The sequence below is a fragment of the Salmo salar genome, chromosome 21 (assembly GCF_965601325.2).
Source record: "Salmo salar chromosome 21, fSalSal1, whole genome shotgun sequence".
Lineage (NCBI taxonomy): Eukaryota > Metazoa > Chordata > Actinopteri > Salmoniformes > Salmonidae > Salmo > Salmo salar.
The window spans coordinates 12,790,751-12,814,982 of NC_138311.1; the positions used below are offsets into that span (position 1 = coordinate 12,790,751).

General features: G+C 42.1%; 1 protein-coding gene across 1 annotated transcript in view; it reads right to left on the reverse strand.

Annotated features, from left to right (window-relative positions):
* The window catches only part of plcd4b (phospholipase C, delta 4b), a 25,576-nt gene extending 2,145 nt beyond the window's left edge, over window positions 1–23,431 (reverse strand). The window contains 11 exon segments of the mRNA NM_001173706.1: window positions 47–197; window positions 465–623; window positions 1,601–1,753; window positions 2,790–2,934; window positions 11,436–11,637; window positions 14,008–14,239; window positions 14,580–14,709; window positions 15,180–15,408; window positions 17,498–17,656; window positions 17,859–17,912; window positions 23,129–23,431. Of these exon segments, the coding sequence (NP_001167177.1) occupies window positions 47–197; window positions 465–623; window positions 1,601–1,753; window positions 2,790–2,934; window positions 11,436–11,637; window positions 14,008–14,239; window positions 14,580–14,709; window positions 15,180–15,408; window positions 17,498–17,656; window positions 17,859–17,880 (1,582 nt within the window). The 5' untranslated portion in view covers window positions 17,881–17,912; window positions 23,129–23,431.
* Window positions 23,432–24,232: the final 801 nt, after the last annotated feature.

Below are 24,232 nucleotides of genomic sequence, written 5' to 3' on the forward strand. Positions count from 1 at the left end.
TACATTGTTTGCTATGTAGGTATTGCTAAAATAGTTCAGGGCGCACCTGTATCCTTTGCAAGTTTCCTGGCCTTGGACTCGGAGAAAGAGGACATTTCGTAGCACTTGGAGTGCAAGCGAGAGTACTCAAAGCTGTGAAAATGGACACTCTTGCAGTACACCACCAGATCCGAGAGTTCCCTAGAGAACTTGGATTTCTGAGGAGACAGGAAATGACATGCCTGCGTAAGTGACCTAATCTCACCTGCTTTGTGGCTATTGAACCAAGGCAAAACATGATTAGCTGGCAGATCAAGGTACAGTGTTCATTGCTTGCTTACTGTGTGATAGACAAAAACATTATCTCGATTTTTTACATAATGGCAGGATGTATTAACAGTAATAATGTGTGAATGTATAAGTGTAATAATAGTTGGTGCAGATGATGGCAACGTTCACCTCCATCCATCCATCCATCCCCATACCTTATCGAGACAAAGGGCCTCTGCAGACAGGTTTTCTGCAGACGGGCTCTCAGGTTCAGCCTCATCGCTGACCTCATCAGTGGCCTCATCGGTCAGCGTTTCACTTTCATCTAGGCCGCCAATCTTCTTTGCTTTCAGCAGGATCTTTCCCTTCAGATCCTAATATGAGTATGCACGCACACACACACACACACACACACACACACACACACACACACACACACACACACACACACACACACACACACACACACCCTCATAGGATATTCCTCATAGGAAGTGTCTGCCAATCATAAACGTTAGTATTGATTATCTAAAGTGCTCTGAATGGAAAAATAATAAAACAAATCACTGGAGAAAACAGACTGTACTCAGTGGCGCAATGCGAGACGATGCTGGCGGTGCGCGTGCACTGGGGCCCACGGCCATGGGGGGCTCGCAAGCCCTAACTATTAAGTTATGCATGGGCACCCTAGTTATCTGCATACCGGGCTGTATAATTTGTACACCAGACTTGTCAATGGTCATTCACAATGTCCACTATGAACCATTGCAAAATTCATTCATCCGGTTTATAATACAGGCCTACAAGTCAACAACACATCCCAATTATGGTTATTTGTAACTTAAATGTTTGGGCACTACATAAGTCACCTAAATATTTCAATGTATTGATGACAATACATCTACTTGGTTCACATAAAACCTCACTGAACAGTAACAATGTCATTTTTTATTGATATGCAAAGATCGCTGGGAAATATGCAAATACTGTCCAATGATATTGTAGCAGAGATTCAGATATGTGGCTAATTGTGGGTGTGGCTTTAAGTTAGTTATTTTTGGCCACCTGTAAGTGTGAATGTCTTTCCAGTTCATCTGGTCTGTTGACTTTCAGTTACTGTTCTGCTTTACATTGGGGGCCCATTGATCATTTTATAATATAACAATGTAGTAAAGCCACTGACTGTACTGCTCTTAGCTACACTGCTGAATAAAAACCTGAACATAGACAGGAAATCAAATCTGTAGAGAATGGGTTCTCAATTGACTTGTTAAATAATTAACTTACCTTGTTGGTGAATGGTTACAGTAGAGTAGATAAATGAATAGAAAACACATTGAAGGGGTCTTACATGGGGAGAGGGCAGCTCTTGGGGAACCAGTCCGTCCAGGGGTTCCCTGAGCAGCATGTCCCCTAGGATGGTGTCCAGGAGCTGGGCCATGACCCTTTGCTGCTCCACACTGCAGTGGTTCTCCAGGGACAGGATGACAGGAAACTCAGATGCCTGGGAGAGGGGACAGACGAAGGACTAAACAGGAATTCCTAAAGGAATGTGTGGATCTATTACAGTAATGTTTTTTATGATATGTTAAGGCTGAAGACAGATTGGTTTATGATGCTGAATACTTGGTTGAAGCAAAAACCAACACAGAAGACAAATGGTCAGGACAAGAACCACTTAGAGACTGGATTGGATAGAGCTGAGTGGTCATGGCCTCCCGAGTGGCGCAGCGGTCTAAGGCACTTGCGGCGTCACTACAGCCTGGGGGTCCCATAGGGCGGCACACAATTGGCCCAGCATCATTAGGGGAGGGTTTGGCGGGGGGGCTTTATTTGGCTTCGCTCTAGCGACTCCTTGTAGCGGGCCGGCCGCCTGCAGGCTGACTTTGGTCATCATTTGAACAGTGTTTCCTCCGACACGTTGGTGCAGCTGGCTTCCGGGTTAAGCAAGCGGGTGTTAAGAACCGCGGCTTGGCGGGTCATGTTTCGGAGGACGCATGACTCGACCTTCGCCTTTCCCGAGCCCGTTCGGGAATTGCAGCAATGAGACAAGGTCTTAATCCCGAAATTTGGGAGAAAAAGGGGGTAAAAAATTAAAAACTAAAAAATGTAATACAAAAATGGCTGAGTGGTCATGAATGTGTGAGGGAAATGTTCCGTTTGTGTGTCAGATCAATGCTGTTTTTCTAATAGCCACTCATGTGAGTGACTGATTGATTGTACATGGGAGGAATCCTCACATCCGCAGTATGCCCATAATATTGCTCTGGGATCCAAGAGAAGTATCTTAACCCGGAAGCTTTGAGAGAAGTCTCATGAGGTATTGGTCAGTCACATGCAGGAACTAACGTTAATAATGAATAATGAATAATGTAAATCATGCTTATATGACTTGTTTGTGTAGCAGTATATAAGGAATGAAAGGGAACGCCCTTGTGAGAGTTTTCATCAAGCATGGATTGAGTTTGCGAACCTTGATAATAAAGATTGATTAATTTACTTTGAGTTTGAGTCCTTAACTCAGGTATTGTGGTGCCCACCTTGAAGGCGTACTCTCCCAGCGTGGTGATGACGTCTCTGAAGAGGATCTTGGAGGTGAAGGTGTGGCCGTGATAAACAACCGGCTCTCCATTCGGTCCGTCCCAACAATCCACCTCAACACAACGACAGCCCCGCTTTAGAGCCCTGCACAGCAAGTACGCAGACACTCAGACATGGACTGAAAACTGTTTGAAAGATGGTTTGGTTTGTAAGAAATTAGAAGTTCTGTGTCTGACTTCCATACAAGCCAGAGATGGGCAACTCCAGTCCTAGAGGGCCTGATTGGCATCACACATTTCCCCCAGTCCTAGCTAACACTGATTAAACTAATTGTATTCTAAACTGGAGACCATTTTTTATTTAACCTTTATTTAACTAGACAAGTCAGTTAAAAACAAATTATTATTTACAATGACGGCCTACCGGGGAACTGCCTTGTTCAGGGAGGGTCAGAAAGACAGATTTTTACCTTGTCAGCTCGGGGATTCAAACAGCAACCTTTCGGCTACTGGCCCAACGCTCTAACCACGAGGGAACCTGCCGCCCCGAGCATGTCTGACCATGATTAGTTGGTTATTAGATATGTGTCCGCTAGGGATGGGGCAAATGTGCATAGGCACCTGAGCACTGGCACAAATGAAGCAGCTGGTCCCACACTTTCAAAATAAGAGTGCAAACGTATGTTTTTTGCACCATCACTTTTTTACCAGAAAATGATCATGATCCATTGGGTAATTTGTCATTTTCAATGATTAGCAATCTTTTGAGTTAGTCTACTAAAATACATATGGCCATTTTATATACTAATAGCACTCCCTCCTCCCGTCGCTTCAAGATGAATGGTTTTGTCCACTGGAAAGTTTTGCATCGCTCCCGCGTACCACTGTTTTGGCGCAATTAGAAAGCACTACTGGTGTCAAAAAAAAGGCACCTGCTAAAAAAAATGTACCAATTTTTTGTGCTGGTGTTACATGTGTATTGTCGTTTCATGGCCGATGGTGTTGGTTCAAAGGTGTTTTTACATATAATTTGAGCTGCGTGCACCATGAGAAAATTCATTGTATCATTTCACTTTTCCTGTATGACCCATGATGAGCATGTCTGATTAGGCTTCGCTGTACCGCCGACTCTGACTTGTGAGTAGCCTTCCATCAGCTTACTACCAAAGGTTGCACCTTGGCAGAACACTGCATGTCTGGTCAATGAGTATCTCATAGACTCGCAAGTAGACAGTGAGAAATAATCAGTAGGACTAATATTACATTATTCAATCTGTGAAATAGTTTTCCTCCCCAAGCTGTTTACAAGCATTTAACACCATTCTGCATCTACAGTGCCTTCAGAAAGTATTCCCACCCCTTGACTTTTTCTACATTGTATTATGTTACAGTGAGCTTGAACTTAAAATGGATTAAAATGAGATTTTGTGTCACTGATCTACACACAATACCCTAGAATGTCAAAGTGGAATTGTGTTTTTAGAAATGTTTATAAATTAATAAAAAATGAAAAGCTTAAATGTATTCAGTCAATAAGTATTCAACCATTTTGTTGTGGAAAGCCTAAATAAGTTGAGTAAAAATGTGCTTAATAACAAGTCACATAATAAGTTTCATGGACTCACTCTGTGAGCAGTAGTGTTTAACATGATTTATGAATGACTATTTTATCTCTGTACACCACACATACAATTATCTGTAAGGTCCCTCAATCGAGCAGTGCATTTTAAACACAGATTCAACCACAAAGACCAAGGAGGTTTTCCAATGCCTCACAAAGGAAACCTATTGGTCATTTTTTTGGGGAAAAAAGCAGACACTGAATATCCGTTTGAGTTATTAATTACACTTTGGATGGTGCATCAATACACCCAGTCACCACAAAGATACAGGTGTCCTTCCTAACTCCGTTGCTGGAGAGGAAGGAAACCGCTCAGGGATTTCACCATGAGCCTATGGTGACTTTAAAACAGAGTTTTAATGGCTGTGATAGGAGATAACAGATTTGACATTTTAGTCATTTAGCAGACGCTCTAATCCAGAGCAATTTAAAGGAGCTCAAGGGTACGTCGGCAGATTTTTTTAAATGATTTTTATTATAAAAACGTACTTTTACCCCTTTTTCTACCCTATTTCATGGTATCCAATTGGCAGTTATAGTCTTGTCTCATTGCTGCAACTCCCATACGGACTCGGGAGAGGCGTGCATCCTCCAAACACAACCCAACCAAGCCGCACTGCTTTTTGACACAATGCCCACTTAACCCGGAAGCCAGCCGCACCAATGTGTTGAAGGAAACACCGTGCACCTGGCGACCATGTCAGCGTTCAATGCGCCCGGCCCGCCACAGGAGTCACTAGTGCGCGATGGGGCAAGGACATTCCTGCCGGGCAAACCATCCCATAACCTGGACGACGCTCGGCCAATTGTCCGCCGCCATGAGTCTCCCGGTCATGGCCGGCTGCAACAGAGCCTGGACTCAAACCCAGAATGCCTTAGACCACTGCGCCACTCGGGAAGCCCCGGCAGATTTTTTTTTAACCTAGCTGGCTCTGTGTTATGTTTTGGGCAAATCCAACACAACACTTCAATGAGTACCACTCCACATATTTTCAAGCATGGTGGTGGCTGCATCATGTTATGGGTATGCCTGTCATCATCAAGGACTGTGGAGTTTTTTTGTTTAAAAAGAAACTGAATAGAGCCAAGCACAGGCAAAATCCTAGAGGAAAACATGGTTCAGTGTGCTTTCCAACAGACACTGGTAGACAAATTAACCATTCAGCAGGACAATAAAATAAAACACAAGTTCAAATCTACACTGGAGTTGCTTACCAAGATGACTTTGAATGTTCCTGAGTGGCCTAGTTATAGTTTTGACTTAAATCAGCTTGAAAATGTATGGCAAGACTTGAAATTGGTTGTCTTGCAATGATCAACAATCAACTTGACAGAGCTTGAATAATTTAAAAAAATGAATAATGGGCAAATATTGTACTTTCCAGGTGTGCAAAACTGACTGACCCAGAAAGACTCACAGCAGTATTCGCTGCCAAAGGCAATTCTAACATGTATTGACTCAGGGGGTTGAATACTTATCTAATCAAGATACAGGATATTAGTGTTTCATTTTCTATTAAAAAAAGTTGCATGTTCAAATTTTTCTTCCATTTTGACATTGAAGTATTTCGTGTAGATGTTGCCAAAAAATTACAATTAAATCCATGTTAATCCCACTTTGTAACACAACAAAACTATGTGTGAAAGTGAATACTTTCTGAAGGCAATATATTTCCGTAAATCAATCAGTTAAATCACATCGTTAAAATGTTTTCATTAAGCTACAAAAAGTAACATTCCTGGCTGAGACCCATATGCAAGTACAAAATGGTGTTTCGTGGTTACAGTGTAGCCAAGCTGTGTCTGTATCAGAACATGTGAGCAGAGTTGAAATCCCGCTCAAAATGGCGACAGAAGAAATGGCAGCAGTTTTTGGGGTTTTTTCACGTTATTTGTAACTTATTTTGTACATAATGTTTCTGCAACCGTACCTTACGGCAAAAAAGAGCTTCTGGATATCAGGACAGCGATCACTCACCTCGGATTAGACAAAGATCTTTTCTTCAACAAGCAGGACGCACAGGACATTCTCCGAACACCCGACAAGGCCAACATCCCAGTTACTTGCAAGAGGAAGCGACGCAGGTACAGAGGACACAGAGCGGGATGCCTAGTAAGGATCCGCAGAAGGCGAGTGGGAAAGCTGCTGTTACCGTCAATATTACTCGCCAACATGAAATCTTTGGACAATAAATTAGACGAGGTACGATCATGACTATCCTACCAACGGGACATCAAAAACTGTAATATCCTATGTTTCACGGAATCGTGGCTGAATGATGACATGTATATTCAGCTAGCGGGATATACGTTGCACCGGCAAGATAGAACAGCACACTCCGGTAAGACGAGGGAGGGCGGTCTGTGCATATTTGTAAACAACAGCTGGTGCACGAAATCTAAGGAAGTCTCTAGATTTTGCTCGCCTGAGGTAGAGTATCTTGTGATAAATTGCAGACCACACTACTTGCCTAGAGAGTTTTCACCTATACTTTTCGTGGCTGTTTATTTACCACCACAGACGGATGCTGGCACTAAGACCGCATTCAGTCAGCTGTATAAGGAAATAAGCAAACAGGAAACCCCTCACCCAGAGGCGGCGCTCCTAGTGGCCGGAGACTTGAATGCAGGGAAACTTAAATCAGTTCTACCTAATTTCCATCAACATGTTAAATGTGCAACCAGAGGGAAAAGAATTCTAGATCACCTGTACTCCACACACAGAGACGCGTACAAAGCTCTCCCTCGCTCTCCATTTGGTAAATCCGACCACAATTCTATCCTCGTGATTTCAGCTTAAAAGCAAATATTATAGCAGAAAGCACAAGTAACTAAGTCTATAAGAAAGTGAACAGATGAAGCAGATGCTAAACTACAGGACTGTTTTGCTATCACAGACTGGAACATGTTCCCGGGATTCTTCCGATGGCATTGAGGAGTACACCACTTCAGTCACTGGCTTTATCAGTAAGTGCATCGAGGACGTCGTCCCCACAGTGACTGTACGTACATACCCCAACCAGAAGCCATGGATTACAGGCAACATTCACACTGAGTTAAAGGGTAGAGCTGCTGCTTTCAAGGTACGGGACTCTAATCCAGAAGCTTATAAGAAATCCTGCTATGCCTTCCGACGAACCATCAAACAGGCAAAGCGTCAATACAGGGCTAAGATTGAATCGTACTACACCGGCTCCGACACTCGTCTTATGTGGCAGGGCTTGCAAACTATTACAGACTACAAAGGGAAGCACAGCCGCGAGCTGCCCAGTGACACGAGCCTACCAGACGAGCTAAATCACTTCTATGCTCGCTTCGAGGCAAACAACACTGAGGCATGCATGAGAGTATCAGCTGTTCTGGACGACTGTGTGATCACGCTCTCTGTAGCCGACGTGAGTAAGACCTTTAAACAGGTCAACACAAGGCTGCGGGGCCAGACGGATTACCAGGACGTGTGCTCCGGGCATGTGCTGACGACCAACTGGCAGGTGTCTTCACTGACATTTTCAACATGTCCCTGATTGAGTCTGTAATACCAACATGTTTCAAGCAGACCACCATAGTCCCTGTGCCCAAAAACACGAAGGCAACCTGTCTAAATGACTACAGGCCCATAGCACTCACATCCATAGCCATAAAGTGCTTTGAAAGGCTGGTAATGGCTCACATCAACACCATTATCCCAGAAACCCTAGGCCCACTCAATTTGCATACCGCCTAAACAGATCCACAGATGGTGCAATCTCTATTGCACTCCACACCGCCCTTTCCCACCTGGATAAAAGCAACACCTATGTGAGAATGCTATTCATTGACTACAGCTCAGCGTTCAACGCCATAGTACCCTCAAAGCTCATCACTAAGCTAAGGATCCTGGGACTAAACACCTCCCTCTGCAACTGGATCCTGGACTTCCTGATGGGCCGCCCCCAGGTGGTGAGGGTAGGTAGCAACACATCTGCCACGCTGATCCTCAACACTGGAGCCCCCTAAGGGTGCGTGCTCTGTCCCCTCCTGTACTCCCTGTTCACCCACGACTGCATGGCCAGGCACGACTCCAACACCATCATTAAGTATGCAGACGACACAACAGTGGTAGGCCTGATCACCGACAACGACGAGTCAGCCTATAGGGAGGAGGTCAGAGACCTGGCCGGGTGGTGCCAGAATAACAACCTATCTCTCAACGTAACCAAGACTAAGGAGATGATTGTGGACTACAGGAAAAGGAGGACCAAGCACGCCCCCATTCTCATCGACGGGGCTGTAGTGGAGCAGGTTGAGAGCTTCAAGTTCCTTGGTGTCCACATCACCAACAAACTAGAATTGTCCAAGCACACCAAGACAGTCGTGAAGAGGGCACGACAAAACCTAATCCCCCTCAGGAGACTGAAAAGATTTGGTATGGGTCCTCAGATCCTTAAAAGGTTTTCAGCTGCACTATCGAGAGCACGCATGCCTCCGATCATAAGGCACTACAGTGGGTAGTGCGTACGGCCCAGTACATCACCAGGGCCAAGCTTCCTGGCATCCAGGACCTCTATACCAGGCGGTGTCAGAGGAAGGCCCTAAAAATTGTCAAAAGACTCCAGCCACCCTCGTCATAGACTGTTCTCTCTGCTACCGCATGGCAAGCAGTACCAGAGCACCAAGTCAAGGTCCAAGAGGCTCCTAAATAGCTTCTACCCCCAAGCTATAAGACTCCTGAACAGCTAATCAAATGGCTACCCAGACTATTTGCATTGCCCCCTTTGGAACACTGCTGCTACTCTCTGTTATTACCTATGCATAGTCACTTTAATAACTCTACCTACATGTACATATTACCTCAATTATTTCGACACCGGTGCCTCCACACATTGACATTGACTCTGTACCGGTACCCCCTGTATATAGCCCCGCTATTGTTATTTACTGCTGCTCTTTATTTGTTATTCTTATCCTCTTACTTTTTGGGGGGGTATTTTCTTAAAACTGCATTGTTGGTTGAGGGCTTGTAAGTAAGCATTTCACTGTAAGGTCTACACCTGTTGTATTCGGCGCATGTGACAAATACAACTTGATTTGGATTTGAATCTCGATAAAACAGCTCTGCTTGGCTTGGTAAGTGTAATATGGACCAAAAGGCCATTTCTACCCTCTTTGCATCAAATATGTATGCTGCTGAGACAAGTTAATACAAAAAATGAAATGGTGACAGTGTGTCAAGCAAAGGCATAAAAAAAGTCCATATTGGAGGAAAAGCTGAAAGGTCAATTAATGTGCTTGCTGAGAATACACTTTTGTTATTCCTCATACCGTAATTTCCGGACTATAAGCCGCAACTTTTTTCCCACACTTTGAATGTCGCGGCTTAAACAATGACGCGGCTAATATATGGATTTTTCCCGCTTTCAATTAAAAAAAAAAAAAAAACACATTCTGTGACGTGCTCAGTTTTTTGGCGGCATGAAGCTTTGATTAGACCAATGAAATTGCCGAACGGGTTACGATCAAACAACTTTTTTGTTTACTGTTTAGATTAAATCGAGCGCTCTCAAACTTCCCATCATTCTGATTACGGTAGTCATTTTGTCACCCTGATTCCTGGGGGTACAACAAAGTATTTGCAGCCACTCGACATCAGTGTAAATCGTGCATTTAAGGTGGCGCTCCGTGTTCAGCGGGAGGCTTGGATGACAAGTGGGGAGAAATCCTTCACTAAAACGGGCCGCATGCGAAGAGCAACTTATGGTCAAGTCTACCAGTGGGTCCTCACAGCGTGGAGCATTGTCAAAAAATGCACTATCATCAACGGGTTTCGAAAGGCTGGACTGCTGCATGTTGAAGAGGGCTCAGCGGGGGATTTGCCTCCAGATGAAAGTGACGAGAGCGACAATGAAAACGATCCAATATCGGATGAAGCAATTCTGAGGCTAATCAACTCCGACACCGAAGGAGATGGTTTCAGTGCACAAGAGAAGGAAGATGGTGACCAATGACTTTCTTGGTAGGCTACTGTTTACTGCTAATTTTTTATTTTTGTTACAAGCCGTGTTTCGTTAAAGCCTATTTATTTTTGTTACAAGCCGTGTTTCGTTAAAGCCTATTAATTTTTGTTACAAGCCGTGTTTCGTTAAAGCCTATTTATTTTTGTTACAAGCCGTGTTTCGTTAAAGCCAATTTATTTTTGTTACAAGCCGTGCTTCGTTAAAGCCTATTTATTTTTGTTACAAGCCGTGTTTCGTTAAAGCCTGTGTAAAGTTCATTTGTTTCAATGTACCGGTAGGCACCTGCGGCTTATAGACATGTGCGGCTTATTTATGTTCAAAATAAAAATACAAAAAATATTCAGTGGGTGCGGCTTATATTCAGGTGCGCTTAATAGTCCGGAAATTACGGTACTTTTCATGATTATTCGGTTTCTTCACGATTCTTGGTCAAATATGTAGCCTACTCATTGTAGTTGTTGTTTAAAAGCCCGCCATTAAAAACATTATGATAATAAAAAATGATTGATAGTAGCCCAGTCCTGTAACTACAGGCTACAGTTTAAAAAATATTTAAAACCCTTTTATTTTCTCTTATCTTAAAAAGGTAAGATTCTCAGGTTAGGCTACAGTAGACAAAAATAAGATTAACTTAATGTGCAATTTAACAAAAATTTTTCTTAACCTACCAAGTACAAAATGATCATTCTTATGGGCTAAAACAATATTATTGCTGCCATTTTTTTAAATGTCATTTCCTCATGGTCATGCATTATCCTGGCCACGTTCTTAACAGTTTGGCCTGTCAATCAATCACTATGGGTGGTACTTTCAGGGAAGGGGGCGGGATGTTTGTGAGTCACAAGGTTGGTAGGGTTTCAGACCTGTCAAATGAATTGCACTCCCACTTTCAAAGTCAGGCACCCATGCAAATGTATGTCACCAATCAGGCCGGAGGACTGGATTTGCCCATCCCTGAGCTACAAAGGGTTATAATTGGATGTTTGGTATGAAGCTAAGGGTTGTAATGGTGAGGATAATTTTGTTCCTCACTGGATGTAGGCCTCCTGGCTGCTCTGTCCTCGGAGCTGATCCTCCATCAAGTAGGTGTTGTGGGAGGAACAGATGAAGTAGTGGCTGAGGGGCCGGCTCATGTCCTGGTTCAGGGTCAGCCGCTGGGGATCCAAAATGGCGCCCTCTGGAGAGACCAGGTACATCTGGAAGCCATCTATAGACATGGCCCCTTGTTTCTTGGCTGCGAGGAGACATGGGAAGTTCCGTCTTATCATAAGTCAAACCCAATCAAAAAATGCTCAGTAACTACTGTAAAGGAAATTTTACTTTGTGCAACTTGTCTTTGGTGTCATAAACAATCCTTGGTTCTTGCCTGTGTCTGGTAATGATATGAGGGGGGGGGGGGGGGGCTGCTGTCATGACCTCCTCCTTTATTTGTCAGAACACCCAGAATATGTTCTTTAAGTTAAGATAGGAGACGGTGCCAGAATATTGTTTTTCTTATGTAGAGTTGTTTTAGTTGGATAAAAGTAGAGACTCAGAGCTGGAAAATGGTATATCATACACTACAGTTGAGGAACAATGGAAAAGTAATTCTGCTTTGAAAGTTGAACTTGTGATGTCACTTTTGAGAAAATGGCCCTTGAATGTTTTGGTAAACCTACTGGAGAGCTCTCTTTGTCTACATACTTTCAGCATCGTTCACACCCTCTTAAGCCTTAGCCCCACCCATATCTTTAAGGATTCAGATGTGGGTCTATTTACTAAACAACCAAAAGGTTTCAAGACTAAAGGCTGATTTATACTATGCCTATCGACAGTTGTCGCAGTGACATCATGAACATTCTATTGTCGTCCGACAACCGTGTCGTTGTCGTATAAAGTTTGTAAAGTATAAACACAAAAACTACCGGCTGCATGACATCAGCAACCTGGTGGTTCAAAATAGCTAGTGTATTTTAACACTAATAAACCCACCCGTTTAAAAATGAATTTAGTATATGTCAATCTAGCAAACCAGGCAACTAAAAGCAACTTTCTAAACAATGTTTTGGTATGTTTCTAGCTTGTTAGCTAGCTAATGTTAAGTTAGCTGGCTAGCCAGTTCAAATAATGACCATATCATATAGCTGACGTCTTCACTTTAGCCCATTTGTCTTCATTATTACAGGAAAATAAACTCACAGCAAGATCATTATTTACAAGTTAATGGCGAGCCAATTACAGAAAATAGCTAACGGTTGTGAGTGTGATGAAATAAAAGCAGGGCATTCTACTGGATAATTTTTGAACTTGGACACTGTCTCGTTGGCCTAACATTATATCCTAATTTGACTTTGGTGCAGGTCCTGTTCTTCACATTACCGTTTCTGGTAAACACATATTATATGAAATAAAATCAAAGTTTATTTGTCACATGCACAGGATACAGAAGGTGTAGTGAAATGGTTATTTGCATAGTGGAGTGTTTTGTTTAGACATGTTGCTAGCTGGCTAGCTAGCTAAACAATGAACCATAATCTCAACTCATAACGTTACTACCCTGCATGAATCTGCAGGTAGCTAACCAACCAGGTTCAATCTTAGCTAGCTAGCTAACATTAGGCGATAATTAGCAATGCAAATGGCTCTGAGATACGAATAATATTACTACACAAATCATACACTTAAAATTAGCTTGCGAGCCACCCAGCTAACATTAGCTAGCTAGCTAGCAGTACGCTTTAACTTGAAATGAAAACGACTGACAAAATTAGAAACGTATAATATCTGAAAATGTAGCTTGCTAGATTATTTTACCTGTAGACATGGATGGACGCTTCTCCCTCTCTGTCAAAGATGCCATGGTTGTCCTTAGTTTGAATATGTAATCCGGAGACGTTTTATATACAACAGCCTTTTGTGTATTCTCTTTTCGACTCCCTCCTCATATTTACAATCAAATGCCAGAATTTTCTCCATCTACTTAGCTATCACACTCCAATTCCACCAGGCATTCCACTGATTTCAAAACGCAGTCCTCCAGAAAGTGGAGAGCAACACTTTTGCAATTCTACTACGTGATATCTTTTAAAAAAAAGCAGTGTTAGAAAGGATTAACCACACATACTGAACTGACCTGCTCATGTTGTAGACAAAAGCGTGCTACATGGCAGACCAATCTGAAGTCATCTCTCGACATGTCCAGGCCATCCATTATCTCAGCCAATCATGGCTAGCGGGAAGGTCCCTGTCTTTTTCTGTGGCTAAACCAACTAGGCTCGTAATTTAACAATTGTATTCGTATTTACAGATGGCATACAAGTTTGTTATTAAGACACATGAAAGTTAACATGTTCCAGAAGGCATTTCTACAAAAATACTAATTTTGATATTTAAAAAAAGTTGACGTTCAAAATGCCTCTCCTGTTAAGTAGTGACGTGCAACATACAGCTAGTTTCCTTACTTGTTGAATGGTTAATTGTGGGCTCTTGTGGTTTACTGAAGTAAACTAGGTTATTAATATTGTGGTTGCCGTTCATTGTGATTGACATTGTCTCACCGAGGCTATTAATGACATAATTCATTACGGTTGACTGTGGTTGGTTACAGTTGCACAGTGGTCCTTACCGGTCTCTGATGGCTCATAGCGATCAATCAGCTCCTGGGCATGCTCCCAACTCCTCTCTCCCTCCTGTTGCTCCTGCATCAGAAAGTCCTTCAGCTCAGCAAGGGTTAATGTCTGTCCGTCTCGGGAGTAGTCCTGGAACACCCGCCGCATGTCCTTCCTTTCCGTCAGTATCTTATAGAACTGGACAAACTCCTCGTTCTCCAGACAACCTGACTTAGACTTATCTGCCAACTGGGGGTAAAGAAAATAAGCAGCATAGATTGTTACCTCTGCAGTCTTCCCGTGGTATTGTACTCTCAATAAATCATGCTAAAACAGAATTCCATCACCTGATGATGGAAGGCAGATTAGTTACTGATATTTGACTGTGATAGGTTTCTGTTAAATATTACCAACGTTGAGAACTATTCCACGACCTACAACATCCCAATTGAACCGCTGCTCACAATGCTAGGTTGATTCATTGACTGAGGATGTCATATGAGCAGTGGGAAGCATAGAATAAATATAGAAAAAAGTATAGTTTTGATACACTAAACGAAAGACCTCACGAACTTGATGGGTACCTCACCGTGAAGAGGTGAAGAGCATACTCCTCGTTCATGTCCACATTCATCATCTTCAGCAGTGTGCGCACCTCCTTGAAGTTCATCCGTCCGTCCTTGTTTTTGTCCGCCTTCTGAAACCAGTCCCAGATCCATCTGAGGGAAGATGCTGGCTAAGGGCAACACTTGGTAAGACATGATTTAGAATGGAGCAAAAACAAAGACTTTACTCTCACAACCAAAGTGTTTTTTTGACCATAGAATTAAGAATTAGAATACTAGAATGTAAATTAACCTTCTTATGATGGGATAAAGGTCAGCCATTTCGGTCAGCCAAAAGAATCAGGGAGCATTTTTCCTGCATAAGTAAAATCTGGATTTCTTCTCTTCTGCCATTAATTCCAATTAGACTAGTTTGGATTTCTTTCTGACAATATGGCTGCCATTTTCACCCCATTCTGGAACTTTGATGGTTTATGACATAGCCCCTCCAGTAACTTAATAGGACCTCTATGGTTTTGATTGTTTAGATCAATTGTTATGAACGTATTATGATAAGGCCCCACCAAGTCAAGTGTCACAAAACATCTAATAATCTGCCTATTATCTGTATGGGATAAGGATACTGGTCAACCCTCTCCTTGTCATCCATGCTCTCAGCGTTCTGTATCAGCTTGCGTACACCCCGGATCCAGGCCTGCGCCTCAGAAGGTGACTCCGCCACCAGGTCCAGGTTGCCGCGGCGACCACGAAACACCAGGGTGAAACAGAGGTCAGCGGGGAACTCTTCAGCGACGCTCAGCAAGACCTCCGACTGGTGACCTTCACGCACCACCTCAACATCAGCCACAGAGACTAGAAAGGAACATTAGGCATTATCGGACAGATTCATACTTAAGAAAGGCATGCGTAAGAAAGGTGTAATCTCCTATGTGCTTCTCAGTAGTTGATATTCAGACTTACCTTATGAAGGTGCGTAACGGGCATTGCAGGCATGGTTCCCTTGTGTGAACTGAATTTCTTTTAAATCAACTGCTGAAAACCCTCCCATTTGCTGGCCAACAGATTTTCTCGTGGAGTTTTTATTCAAAAGGGTTTTCAGTACATTTATCTTAAGCCATCACTTTAAATACAATGTACCTTTAATTCGAAATTTGTCGACAGACTAGAATGCATCGAGATAACTGGTTCGTAAAAATAGAGGATGAAAGAAGCCATCTAAATATGCATCTTTGTCTCCGTTTCAACTGGTAGATTTAAAAATAAACTGATCTTGTAGATTATTTAGGAACATTTTAGAGTTAGGAAAGTATGTATGAATCATAAAAAAAACTGTTTTGGAGAGCCTTTACACACTAAATGCTGTATTTTGACAAATACAAAAATGTGGTGTGATTCATCTTGAAAGTTGTTATATTCGAGTTGAATCCATGAAATATTGGAAGGTGGGAAAGAAAAAAGTATACAACAGGGGTTGAACAATAGTCCTATAAATCTACCCTAATTCTTACTAATCATGGAACTGTATGACAACGGTCCAGTCGTCGTGAACCGTGCTCCAGGTTTAACCTGCTACATGTGGTCTGAATTCCATAATGATTCAAATAGGCTTCATGTCCCAAATTATTTCACAACATTAACCTAATATGATCCACTAACGCTAGAGGAACAACTTACACGGATGTGACAAAAAAAAGAGAACGGAAACGGAATGATGCTAAATGTAAGCTACAAATTGAAAACTAACAATAAAATGACAGAAATGTATGCGGGTATTACTGACGGTGGCTCTCGTTAGTGGCTAATATTTAACATGATACAAATTGTAAAATAAAACAAAAGCCCGGGCATAGGCTATATTTAAAACATTCTTTAAAGTCCATACATCAACTGGGCAGCTTAAGCCCTACAGAAACCTACAGCTTGGGTGTCCAAATTTCATCCACACAAATTATGAGGGCACACAATGAAAATTCTTACTAACAGCACAGAAATATATAGGCTGTTTCACTGTGGAAAAGTAGCCACAATACATGTCATGATGATATGATTTTCAGTTTGCTTCCATATGACTGGTTTCACATTCGTCTCCAAGGAAAAATGATCTAAAACGATGGCTGTGCATTTTACAATCCCCTTCTCCAAACGGATTACTCATTTACCTTACTTATCCATTTATAAATTACAGTGCATGGATAATGCTGCTATTTCTATCTTAAAAAAGCAAGATGCTTTTACCATTTGGAACCAGCAGGTTTGCTCAACCTTATTCATGGTTTCCTCACGTGTAAATGTGCCGTAATTATGAGGGAGTTAGGTCAAGGTCAGAATAAGGGCTCTCAAGTGTCGCAGCGGTCTAAGACACTGCATCTCAGTGCCAGAGGCTTCACTACAGACACCCTAGTTCGAATCCAGGCTGTCTCACAACCAGCCATGATTGGGAGTCCCATAGGGCGGAACACAATTAGCCTAGCGTCGTCCGTCTTTGGCCAGGGTAGGCCGTCATTGTAAATAAGAATTTGTTCTTAACTGACTTGCCTAGTTAAATTAAGGTTACATTTTTTTTAAATAATAATTCTTTAGACACTTCCGCACGTTTCATTTCTTAGATCTCCGCCCGAACGAAGTGGGTGAATAGCATGCTATTCTCATGCTTAAGTTCAAGGTCAGAAAACACATAGAGAGAGAAGTATATAAAAAGGGAATATAACGTTCCATTTACACACGCTTAACTCGGGTCGGAATCGGGGCCTATGTGAAGACATACTTAGGCTTTTTCAATGCTAGAGTGATTTCTCAAGGAATGATCTATGCATCATCCTTTTTTCAAAAAGAGAAATAATGTGGCCGTCAATTCAGTTATCTACAGAATGTACAGTCTGTGGTCAATTCTTATAACATCTCATCCGTGCTCCCTCCCGCCACCCACACCCTCGTTACTCACAGGTGGAGTGGCCTGTTCCTGCCCACCTGGACTTATACCAGATGGTCCGGCCATCTTCCTGTAGCCGGAAATGCCGCTGCTTCTTCCACGATTTGGACTTGACCTTCTTCAACATGGCCCCCGCCTTCATCACCTGGAGGTCCCTGTCACCCTTGGCAACTGTGCAGGATCAGGGGTTACCATCGTGTTTACAAATACAGTCCATATTTGGTCAATTGAGACCCCAGTGTTGTTTCTCTATTCTGTTTAATGGAGGCTGACATCTGTACTCCAAAAGTTCATTTTTGAGATTTGATCAAAGAAAATAAAATTGTATTATTGCTTGTTTCCTCATGCAACATATTAGTACCCATCAACTTACACAAGCTTTGGGGAGAATCCATGAACAGCCTTGACACATGCACTTGGTGATATCCTGCCAAAAAAAAGAGGACAAACATAATTGCTGTGATACCTATTACGCTGTGATAGTGAAACACATACATAAGCTCTCCAAATTATTAGTGGTGGTCAACCAATTACCTCCCACCATGGCTGAATAATTGTTCTAACTGTGTCGTCAACATTATGGATGGGTAGCCTGCAGAGCTTAGAAATCCAATCAAGCTTTTGCTTTCTCTATCCATCATCTATTGATTGGCTGGGGGGGGGGGGGGGGGGGCAGATGATTGACAGTCTGTCTGCTGTACTGGTTTTTACAATACCGTCCAAACGATTTCTTTGAAGTAAAAAAAAAAAAGAAATGTGTTGCTACTTAATAAGTAAATACCTGCAGTCAACTTGTTCATCATTTCAGCTGTCACAATTTTTCACAATGAAGCTTACCGGTAGTTCCCAGACACGTGGTGTTTGTTTACAAGCACACAATGACAAGAGACTAGAGCCTTGGGAGTCACTCACTGTTGTGCAGCACATGCCAGGTGATCTAGTTACAGTGTGGAATTCACAACTTACCTACCGGTCAATAGTTTTAGAAGGGTTTTTGTTTATTTTACTATTTTCTACATTGTAGAATAATAGTGAAGACATCAAACCTATGAAATAACACATGGAATCATGTAGTAACCAAAAAAGTGTTCAAAATATATTTCAGATTCTTCAAATAGCCACCCTTTGCCTTGATAACAGCTTTGCAGGCTTGGCATTCTCTCAACCAGCTTCGTGAGGTAGTCACCTGGAGTGCATTTCAATTAACAGGTGTGCCTTGTTAAAAGTTAATTTGTGGAATTTCTTTCCTTCTTAATGCGTTTGAGCCAATCAGTTGCGTTGTGACAACATAGGGGGATATACAGAAGATAGCCCTATTTGGCAAAAGACCAAGTCCATATTATGGTATGAACAGCTCAAATAAGCAAAGAGAAACGACAGTCCATCATTACTTTAATACGGAACATTTCAAGAACTTTGAACGTTTCTTCAAGTGCAGTCGCAAAAACCATCAAGCACTATGACGAAACTGTCTCTCATGAGGACCGCCACAGGAAGGGAAGACCCAGAGTTACCTGCTGCAGAGGATAAGTTCATTAGCGTTACCAGCCTCAGAAATTGCAGCCCAAATAAATGCAGAGTTCAAGTAACAGACACATCTCAACATCAACTGTTCAGAGAAGACTGTGTGAATAAGGCCTTCATTGTCGAATTGCTGCAAAGAAACCACTACTAAACGACACCAATAATAAGAAGAGACTTGCTTGGACCAAGAAACACGAGCAATGGACATTAGACCGGTGAAAATGTGTCCTTTGGTCTGGAGTCCAAATTTTGGTTCCAACCTCCATGTCTATGTGAAATGCGGTGTGGGTGAACGGATGATCTCCGTATGTGTATTTCCCACCATAAAGCATAGAGGTGGTGTTATGGTGTGGGGGTGCTTAGCTGGTGACAGACATGCTGTCTGTGATTTATTTAGAATTCAAAGCCCACTTAACCAGCATGGCTACCACAGCATTCTGCAGTGATACACCGTCACATCTGGTTTGGGCTTAGTGGACCATCATTCATTTTTCAACAGGACAATGACCCAACACACATCCAGGCTGTGTAAGGGCTATTTTACGAAGAAGAGAGTGATGGAGTGCTGCATCAGATGACCTGGCCTCCACAATCACCCAACCTCAACCCAATTGAGATGGTTTGGGATGAGTTGGACCGCAGAGTGAAGGAAAAACAGCCAACAAGTGCTCAGCATATGTGGGAACTCCTTCAAGACTGTTGGTAAAGCATTCCAAGTGAAGCTGGTTGAGAGAATGCCAAGAATGTGCAAAACTGTCATCAAGGCAAAGGGTGGCTACTTTGAAGAATCTCAAATATAAAATATTTTTATTAGCTTTCTGGTTACTACATGATTCCATATGTGTTATTTCATAGTTTTGATGTCTTCACTATTATTCTACAATGTAGAAAATAGTAAAAATAAAGAAAAATCCTTGAATGAGTAGGTGTTCTAAAATTTTGGACAGGTAGTGTAAATGTTTGCAAGCTAGATATCTTATAACTCTTAAGTTAACTGTCTAAAATGTGCTAAATGCTCTGTAGTTTGTGCATTTGGTTTGCTAATTTAGTATCTAGTTAGCTATCTAGCTAAGTGGTTAGCTTCTTCCAAAATCAAGCTTTGCTTGGTAACAGCAGATAATCCTGTCCTGGATCAAGAGCCTTGTTGTCTAATATTTGTTTTGTGTGTGCAGCAAACTGTGAGTAGCATTTTTTAGTTCTTGTATAACTTTTAGCTGGGATGTCTGTCCTGCAAATACATTAGCGCAATGTGCTCCTTAGCATTTAGTTAGCATTCTCTATGGGACTTTACATGTACTTCTTAGCATTGCTAACCTTTGGATTACAAAGGGTCAGTGGGGTTTTAAAATAGCTCCCCTTGTGTTCAGTGCTGGTATTACCGAATATCCCGGTATGACACAAGGTCGGTATGAAGGTATGACAATCTGGATACCGCCCAAGCCTATTAACCTGTTATGGCTAGGGGGCAGTATTTTCACGGCCGGATAAAAAACGTACCAGATTTAATCTGATTATTACTCCTGCCCAGAAACTAGAATATGCATATAATTATTGGCTTTGGATAGAAAACACCCTAAAGTTTCTAAAACTGTTTGAATGGTGTCTGTGAGTATAACAGAACTCATATGGCAGGCAAAAACCTGAGAAGATTCCAAACAGGAAGTACCCTCTCTGACCATTCCTTGGGCTTCTTGGCTCTGTTTAAAGAAAATTTAGGATCTTTGCTGTAACGTGACACTTCCTACGGCTCCCATAGGCTCTCAGAACCCGGGAAAAAGCTGAATGATGTAATTCCAGCCGCTGGCTGAAAAACTTTTGCGCGTTTGGATGGTGGTCGATCAGAGGGCCATCAGTCTGAGGCTCGTGCACGAGGGGATCCCATGTTTTTACTTTCTCTCTCTTTGAACGTAAACACGCTTTCCCGGTCGGAATATTATCGCTTTTTTACGAGAAAAATTGCATAAAAATTGATTTTAAACAGCGGTTGACATGCTTCGAAGTACGGTAATGGAATATTTAGAATTTTTTTGGTCACGAAACGCGTCGGGCGCGTAACCCTTATTTACCCTTTCGGATAGTGTCTTGAACGCACGAACAAAACGCCGCTATTTGGATATAACTATGGATTATTTGGGACCAAACCAACATTTGTTGTTGAAGTAGAAGTCCTGGGAGTGCATTCTGACGAAGAACAGCAAAGGTAATAACATTTTTCTTATAGTAAATCTGACTTTGGTGAGTGCTAAACTTGCTGGGTGTCTAAATAGCTAGCCCGTGATGGCTGGGCTATCTACTCAGGATATTGCAAAATGTGCTTTCACCGAAAAGCTATTTTAAAATCGGACATATCGAGTGCATAGAGGAGTTCTGTAACTATAATTCTTAAAATAATTGTTATGTTTTCTGTGAACGTTTATCGTGAGTAATTTAGTAAATTCTCCCTGGAAGTTTGCTGGGGGGTATGCTAGTTCTGAACGTCACATGCTAATGTAAAAAGCTGGTTTTTGATATAAATATGAACTTGATTGAACAAAACATGCATGTATTGTATAACATAAATGTCCTAGGGGTGTCATCTGATGAAGATCATCAAAGGTTAGTGCTGCATTTAGCTGTGGTTTGGATTTATGTGACATTATATGCTAGCTTGAAAAATGGGTGTCTGATTATTTCTGGCTGGGTACTCTGCTGACATAATCTAATGTTTTGCTTTCGTTGTAAAGCCTTTTTGAAATCGGACAGTGTGGTTAGATAAAGGAGAGTCTTGTCTTTAAAATGGTGTAAAATAGTCATATGTTTGAAAAATTGAAGTTTTTGTATTTTTGAGGAATTTGTAATTCGCGCCACGCCCATCATTGGCTATTGGAGCAGGTGTTCCGTTAGCGGAACGTCTAGATGTAAGAGGTTAATGACGGCAACTTTTGGCTCAGCTATCTAGTCCCTTGGGAAAGAGGTTCTTAAACCTTCTCCGAGGGGAAACGCACAAGGATTATTGTATTGTACACACTGAACAATAGACAAATGTTCCATAAAGGGATAGTTCAAATGGCTACTCCCCCCTTTGTTTGGCTTTTCAATGGCTCTCTTTCCTTTTACAACCTTTGTAGAGCAATGGAAAAATGTTATAGTATCCTCGGGGGTTGTTTTCAACTGTTCACAGCGAGGTCCATGTTCCACTGTTCAAAATACCAGTTACTTTCCCTTCCAGGTCCACTGTTAGTAAATATCAACTCTTTACCCAGCAACGCAAGTGTAGCAAAAGCAAAGAAACTATATTTTTGATACTTTTTAACCACCCCAGTGATGTTGTTGATTGTTGTGTGATGTTTGTGAAAAGATGTTAAAGAAGAGGCAGAAACAGAACTCTCATTTTCCTGGACCCCTTCTATAACTACAGTATATTCTACACATACAGTAAATTCTCATGCAAATACAAAAAGTCATATGGTTCTAGCCAAAGGATAACCTTCTATGTTATTTGAGGGGCGGTGGCAGGAGTGTTTCTGACAGAGAACTCTTTCAGGGGATTTGACTAATATGTGCAAGAGTGTGGTCAACACACACACACAGAATCATGACTCACTGGTAAATTGGTCTCATACTCACACCAACAAATACTCAAAGTAATATATAAATACTATACACCCAGTGAAGTGGCAGCCTCATTATATGCCCATATGACTCCACTACAAACACCCCTTATTATAACCATCTGTGATATCCACAGGAATGTTCAACTTCCCCTTTCATGAAAGCTCTGTGCTCGACCCTCACAGGTTGGTTCTACACTTCAGTAGGAGCTATGTGAAGAATCCTATAAACAAACCAGTCTTTTATCATGTGAAGAATCCTATAAACAAACCAGTCTTTTTTCGTGCATGTAAAACATGCTTGTGCCAGGGAGGGAGGCTGGCTGAAGGACAACAAAGTAGAACCAGATGCTGTAATATGAGACAGTTTTAAAACAGGGACCAGGGGGGTATATTATCATCAAACCAACAAAATCAACACTAAACCACAAACTCTACTGAACATTTACTGCATTGTATAGATGAGTAAAAAAGTTGACTTTCTGTAAAGTAATGTGAAGGGTCAAAGGAGAGAAAAAAAGAGACTTACCAAATTGTAGACTGCTCCCTTGGGTCTTTGCCCCGACTCAGCTTGGGCTGCCACTGCTGTGACGAGCTCCAGAATAGATTGATGTTTGGTGAGAGACAGTCCAGGAAAGGGCTCTAGACCAGAATTAGGGAGTGCCCAAAAGATAGCTGGCCCCCAGAGATGGGGGTCTGTTGGAGGTAGCAAGCCCAGTAGAAAGCTCCAGAACTTAAGACACTCAGGGAGTGTCCTGAGACCACTAGCCCAGCACAGGGAGATGGGGAGTGTCTAGAGGAAAGCTGGCTCAGTGTCAGCCTCTCTGTCTACCAGGCTCCACTGTGCCTGCGTTGTCTGAGAAAACTGATCCCCAGACAACACTGCCGCATGCTGGTACACTGTTCCCCCCTCCACCTACCCCCTCTCCTCCCTTTCCTGCCACTCCCTCTTTTTTCCTCCCCCCTCGCATCTGATGAGGGCTGTTCATTTTTTCCAAGGCTGCTCTCTTCGCTCTCCTTTACCATTTTCCGGTATGCTGCCTCTCACTTTAAATGTCTTGCTCTCTCTGTCTCCACACACTCTCTCTTATATATCAGCTGACTGCAGATCCGATTCACTCCTCTCCCTGGTTTAAAGTGCAAATACCCCTGAAAAAAAACAACTTCACATTTAGAAAACAGCCTGTGGCATTGATATGAGTCAGAAACATGTATTCTATTTTCAAAATTGACTACAAGGTGTAAATAGGATAATTTTGGTCATAAAGTCAGTCTCATCCAAAACAGAGTTTTGTGAGACTCGTGGTCGTGACAGCATCACCACGTAAATTAAAGTTGGGTTTGTTTCAATCCTGCCTACATGCCCACAGCAAGTAATCATCAATTCGGAGTGCAGCTGCATGCGACCCGATTGCAATGCCGGTCATAAATTTCAGTTGACCTTGGATGGCTAGTTTGTGACCATCGGTAAATTACACATGGGACAATATGTTACAATTTTAATTGCTCCAAATTTCAATGACATAAAAACTTCAAACCAAAGATATAAATGGTAGAAATTCAAATATTGAAAGCATTTCATGAGAAAACTAAAAAGTGTGCAACATGAAAATAGTCTCATTTACATTGTGTA